This window comes from Mytilus trossulus, chromosome 7 (assembly GCF_036588685.1).
Source record: "Mytilus trossulus isolate FHL-02 chromosome 7, PNRI_Mtr1.1.1.hap1, whole genome shotgun sequence".
Taxonomy (NCBI): Eukaryota; Metazoa; Mollusca; class Bivalvia; order Mytilida; family Mytilidae; genus Mytilus; species Mytilus trossulus.
In genome coordinates this window covers 41,419,867-41,426,556 of record NC_086379.1, presented here as the reverse complement: position 1 = coordinate 41,426,556, position 6,690 = coordinate 41,419,867, and the positions used below count along the sequence as shown (strand labels likewise).

The 6,690-nt window shown below is 31.5% G+C and overlaps 1 protein-coding gene across 1 annotated transcript; it reads left to right on the top strand.

Annotated features, from left to right (window-relative positions):
- Window positions 1-536: 536 nt before the first annotated feature.
- LOC134727045 (uncharacterized) lies at window positions 537-6,214 on the top strand. Its single transcript, XM_063591433.1, has 2 exons — window positions 537-734; window positions 5,238-6,214. Exon 2 carries the CDS (start codon window positions 5,240-5,242, stop codon window positions 6,194-6,196), a length of 957 nt encoding a protein of 318 aa, XP_063447503.1. The 5' UTR covers window positions 537-734; window positions 5,238-5,239; the 3' UTR covers window positions 6,197-6,214.
- The last annotated feature ends 476 nt before the right edge of the window (window positions 6,215-6,690 follow it).

The following is a 6,690-nucleotide window of genomic DNA, read 5'->3' as shown; positions in this document are numbered from 1 at the left end:
CATATTAAAGTGTTTTGCACTTTTCTGAAACAGAAATAAAAAAATGTCTACTAAAAAAAAATGATTCTTATAAAGTTTACCGAAATAAGTACAGAAAAATAACGAAAGTGATATGTGTTAGAACTTTAGCTCTTTCCATGGGTTGAAAAGTCAACGCACAAAAAGAAAATGTTAATCCTTATAATAATATATTGGCCTATTCCACTTTATTTTCATCCCATTGCAATTTATAGGCAAATAGCCAATATTCTGAATGGATGAAACTTCAAAGCAAAAAGTATGCAATTGCATGTGTAAGCTATAAAAAAAAAACACACAAAAAAACGACAAGCTGTCTATAAAAGCTATAACTTGGACTATTGTTATCGATGTACCGATTAACTAATTAACACATGTTTATAACCGTGAGCAGAAAAACTGATTCATTATCTGAGGGTAGATATAGATCCGAAACACAATATACGTGTAATATTTCACACTATTAAATAAAATTACGTGTATTTTGTGTCAAAATTATTTTAATCCTCTATGTGTTGTATGGGCTATAAAGTAAACTTTAAAATGTCCGGGTTTTAGATTTAAATCGACCCAACTATTTTTAAATCCCCATTGTTTGTAAAAAGGTAATGTGTTCACTCATGCCAATAAAATAATTATTACATGTAGTTATTCATGGCGAAACACGTTTGTGGATATTGTTTGTAAATTTCTGGACAGTATAGAAAATTTATAAGGTAAGTTTATTTCTTTTACTTATGTGTTACTTGGTTTTATTAATTGAAACTGCAATTGTCACAGCAGGAAATCAACGTCTTAAAAATTTTGGTGTGTGCAATTAGTAAAATATAAGCAAAGGAAACTACAAATGTTAGACTTCCATTGAAACCCGTCCCCCTTTTTCAGTTGTGCAATGGTGAAGTGTTGTCCTTAAAAGTTACAGACAAGGTTTGACAGAACGTTCTGCATTATGTCAAGCTTCAATGAAATAGGATAAGGTGTCTCTTTTAAATGGCAAATTCAAACAAATATAAATATTTAAACATTCTATTAGCCTTCGTGTTTAACATTACTAAAAATCCATTTGCAGTATAACTGTATAACATTGAACAGCACACACATCATGTTTGTTCAGAAAATGTAAACAATCGTTAAAATATTTAATTTTTAAATGGACAATAGTAGTATGATATTACCAACGAGGGGTTATTATGATGTTTATGAAGGTAAGGCATATTATAATAGTTAGCATTTCGGCCATTAATGTCGTTAGTTGGTGTGGTTCATACATGTATGTGTTTTTCGTTTCTTTTTTTTTTATATAGATTATACCGTTGGTTTTCCCGTTTGAATGGTTTTACATTAGTCACTTTTGGGCCCCTTTATATCTTGCTTATCGTCGGGAGTCAAGGCTCCGTTTTGAAGGCCATACTTTGACCTATAATGGTTTACTTTTATTAATTCTGACTTGGATGTGGAGAGTTGTCTCAAAAGCACTAATACCACATCTATAACAACCTCTGTATCGCACATATATGAACATCGGTTCAAATCATCTATCTTGTTTCAATTTCAGACTTCAATTTTTCCACAACACTGGTTTAAAACTCTTTTTTCCATTCGTTCCGTTGATGTGTCAGGTTTATGGACTATCCCCTTTTTAAATAAAGCTTTTGCATTTTGGTTTTTTTATTAATCCTTTTTTTTTTACCGATCTAACGTGCATAACCAAAAAATAAATGTAGGATGAATGACAATTAGACAGCAACCAATGAACACATATAACCAACAGAGACTTAGAGGGAAACATACTGTCCGTCTTTAAGAAGAGGCAGGTGTCTAAAAAGTATTGTGTCGTATGCAAAAAAGTGCTCTCTATTGAATTTGTAATTTTTAGGATTAAAATAAATATGGTTTCTTTTGTGTTTTATGCAATAAAATTGAGGGATGATTTTTTTTTAAATCAGAGAATGGATTTTTTTTTTTTGAATAACGATAGACAAAAATCTGCCATGAAATGTTACAGAATAATCTTATATATTGATTTTAGAAGGATTACATTATAAGTTGATTGTGGATAAAATTATTTACCGCCATTTTCAGTGTTATTTGCTTTTTCGTGAAAGGTATCCGATTTTTAGTTCAAGTTGTCTGCTTATCATGTACAAATAACCAGAGAAACCGATTATACAGTCAAAGCTCATGCAAGAAAATATTTCCCTCTCTCAACAGTTAAATGTTTAGTATTTTAAACGTCGGACGAGCTTCGCGTTATTTGTTTTAAAAGTTTACTGTCTCGAGTGGAGAAATATCGTATCAAATTCATAGCATTGAAAAGAATCCATAGTTGTACGATAAAACAAACACGGAAATTAACAGGACACCTGGGAATCAACATCCGGACCAGGCTCTTACAAAAGTGAGCAGACTAACAGGTGTATTGACTTTGTAGAATGTGTCAAAATTATCTGCTAAATGCTCAATAAATTATTTATACAATAGTGATTTTCATAATTTACGACTATAAGTCATAATGAAGTTTTATAGCTTTATTGTTGTATAGTACATGTAGTACAGGGAAAAGTCATAAAACAATTTAATATAGAACTTGTTTAACTGTTCATTCGACATATGGCTTTCAAATGAACAAAATCCTACACGGCAACATGGCGGACGATACTCTTGAAGCAGGTAAAAACTTTCCTAATTTTTATAAACATGATAGATAGAAAATAATTAATATAATTTTAACAATATATAAGGGTTCAAACAATGTAAACAATGTTGACACAATATCGTGTTAACATTGTAGATGTTGCGATGTTTACAATATTGATTAATCATCGTGCACCATACATGAATGGTGTGCACCACATTTTTGATGTTATTTCTTTATAGACAGAAAATATTATAGTCATTCCTTAATTGAACAAAACACATCATTTTATTTCATTTTTTTTATATCTCGTAGCTAATGCCCCTCTAAAAAATAGGTTATCTCGCTCATTGTGTGTCATTTGATGTTTTGTTTATATTGTAGAGTGTCATTCATTCCAATGTTCCACAAAACAAATAACACGAAATCAAACTTGCACACTTTGACATTTGCTCAACAAACAAACAAAAAACACAGTTTACAGAAAACTACAGATTAAGCAGCATGAAACCCATTAATTATTAATAATTATTAAAATTAAGATGTACCTGAGACTAGTACTGTATTATAGTCTATGGATGTACTTACCAGATTCATCTTAATTAAATCTTTTCCGTTGTGGGAGTTGTACATAAATATAATCGGATATGAGTACTCGTATTAATTTATTGTTACTATATAAACTAAACGTATATAGACATACAGAGGTGTAAAACTTATAATTGGTATGAACTGCGCACATAAGTGTTCTAACGCTTTAAATGTACACATCTAATATTTTTACATACACACAGAATGACAAATGGCGAGAGACCATTTAGTAGTACAGCGGAAAGTAATTATAAAACAATATAATATAGAACACGCATAACTGTTCGAAATGACATTCAAATGAGAGAGAAAAAAAAACTGTACGGCAACATGGCGGACGGTTATCTTGAACTACGTAAAAACTTTACTAAATTTACAAGTAGAGAAAAAATAATATTTCCTTATTTGTTAAAGTATGATTGAATCGTAATAAATTGATTGAATTACTATATGGAAAACTTAGGATTTATTTCAGGCTACAATATTCATGTTTAACCATTTTTTTAATGCGATTAAATAAATAAAAAAATAAATATTAAAAAAGCGCATTAAAAGAAAACCAAATTGTTTTTCGCATTTGCTTTTAAGAAATTCTTTTATTCATCTGTTTGACCAAAATCACTGTTAGTAATAGTCATTTAAAGTTTATTATTAATATTTATTTTTGAGTGTAATTTAAACGGATTAAGACGTGTCACATATTTTGACATTTCACCTACAAACAAACCACTTTCACATGATAAGGGGGAATAGAAGGTTTGGCGTCCACTAACATGTTTAACTACGCCACATTCTGTATATGCCCGTCCCAAGTAAAGAGCCTGTAATTCAGTGGTTGTCGTTTGGTGCTGTACATCATTTGTTTTTCGTTCATTATTTTGGTCATACACCAGGCCGTTAGTTTCATCCTTTGAACTGTTCTACATTTGTCATTTGGGAGCCTTTAACAGCTGACTATGCTTATTGGTTTTGTTCATTGTTGAAGGTCGTACGGTAACCTATAGCTACATGCATAAAAACATTAATTATGTCATTTAGTCATTTGTGCAGAGTTCTCTCATTGCCAATCACATCAATATCTTTCTATTTTTATAATTAAAAGCTCGCAGAAAACTACAAATTAAGCAACACAAAGTCCACCAAATATTAATACAAAGTAAAAGGATATTAGTTTCATAAAATCATTTCTGTTGTACGAGTATATCCATAAACTCATCATAGATACCAGGACTAAATTTTATATATACGGCAGACGCGCGTTTCGTCTACAAAAGACTCATTAGTGACGCTCGAATCCAAAAAAAGTTAAAAAGGCCAAATAAAGTACAAAGTTGAAGAGCATTAAGGACCAAAATTCCTAAAAGTTTTGCCAAATACAGCTTAGGTGATCTATGTCTGAGGTAGAAAAGCCTTAGTATTTCAAAAATTAAAAATGTTGTGAACAGTAAATTTATAAATATAACCATATCAATAATAATTCATGTCAGCAGTTATACATAATTATATTCTGACAGGAGTACTCATTACTAATTCAACAAATAAGAACATATATAGAGGAGTAAAACTTATCTGGTCTTGCTATTATGTACTAGTACTGTGCATGCATGTTAGTATTCTAACGCTAACAAATGTACAATCCAAATATTTTTTTAAATATATACATACTGAAAAATGAAGGAAACCATTGGTAAAAAATTTCCATTTACAGTAAGAATTTTTTCATAAATAGGGAAATTTGGTTTAATGCCAATGAGAGAGACTACTATATCCACCAAAGTTCAAATAAAGTTTTTGCAAACAATGAGAAACAAACGATCGTGTTTAGAATCGCTATGTCATGTGCGCTTTCGGTACTTCTCTGAGTTGAAGGCCGTACGGTGACCTATAGTGTTATTTTGGTCTCTTTGTGGAAAGTTCTCATTGACAACCAAACCACAGCATCTTATTGTACAATATATGATATAAACGCTTCACGATTTCATTTTTTTTTCAGATATGATGAGGAAAGCTTCCGTGACTAGAATACTGAAGAGACTAAAGATTTTCATTGGAATACTCATCTGTATAGCTATAACTCTACTTCTGTTGATTATATCATCGATTCTAAGATTCAACTGGAAGGTGAGAATGTCAGAGGCACCAAAACAATTGAGTGTGCATCCACTATCAGAGACAACTGTTAATGGTATACCTCTAATCATACACCAAACGTGGAAATCTAAAAATGTTCCAGACAAATGGAAAGACGCTCAAGACTCTTGGACAAATCAATCGGTGATATATCCATTAAAACGAAAATACAACGAGTTCGTTTACATGTTATGGACCGATAAAATGTTAGACACTTTCATAAAGGAGAAGTATCCATGGTTTTACAATGCGTTCCATAGTTATCATTTTCCTATCTCACGGACGGATGCGGGAAGATATTTTTTATTATACCATTATGGTGGAGTTTATTCCGATTTGGATATAGGTTGTAATAATCAATCGATAAGAAAGATATTGTCAAGTATAGAAGGTCATGAAGGGGTCGGGGTCATGGAAGTTAGACCATACGGATTTTCTTTAGAAGTGCTAATTTCTGCGAAAGGTCATCCATTTATGAAATCAGTGATATCGGGTTTGATACCAGCTCAAGCAAGACATCCAATCCCATACCTAACAGTGTTGCTATCTGCAGGTCCATTATATTTCACCGCAAAATATGGATTATATAAAAATAAGCACGAAATACATATTGTGAGTCCTGCGTTGTATGAAGGGAAATATTTTAAACATTATCACGGTGGCAGTTGGCATAGCTGGGATGGAGAATTAATTTGGTGGTTTTATAACCACGGACCATTATTTTTAAAATTGATAATATTAGCAGTAATAATGTTTGTACTGGTGACGTTAAAAAATAATAACACTTCTGTTGGAAAACGAAGAAATAGTCATATATCATAATTACACCGATATAAACAAGTCATTGTGTTCAAATTCTTAAATTTATTTATAAGATAAAGGCCTTTCTGTGTCTTTCAATTGTAAAATTACTTTTCATTTGATATCACTGCCGATTATAGTTAATATAGAAAGCAAATACAATGCATACCAATATAGAAAGCAGATACAATGTATACCAATATAGAAAGCAGATATTGCCAACGTAACAACTATCTATATGTTCAAATGAAGTAGATGTACATTTAGATAAAGAAAGATGTGGTTTGAGTGCCAATGAGACATTTCTCCATCCAAATATCAATTTATAAAAGTAAACCATTTTAGGTCAATGTACGGCCTTCAACACGGAGCCTTGGCTCACATCAAACAGCAAGCTATAAAGGGCCCTAAAATTACTAGTGTAAAACCATTCAAACGGGAAAACCAACGGTACACATTTAGAGTCAATCATATGGCCTTCAACCATTGCAATATACCGTTTAGTCACTGGCTAT

Coding starts and splice junctions, on each gene's coding strand:
- LOC134727045 (XM_063591433.1), top strand. CDS start 5,240: ATGATGAGGAAAGCTTCCGTGACTAGAATACTGAAGAGACTAAAGATT.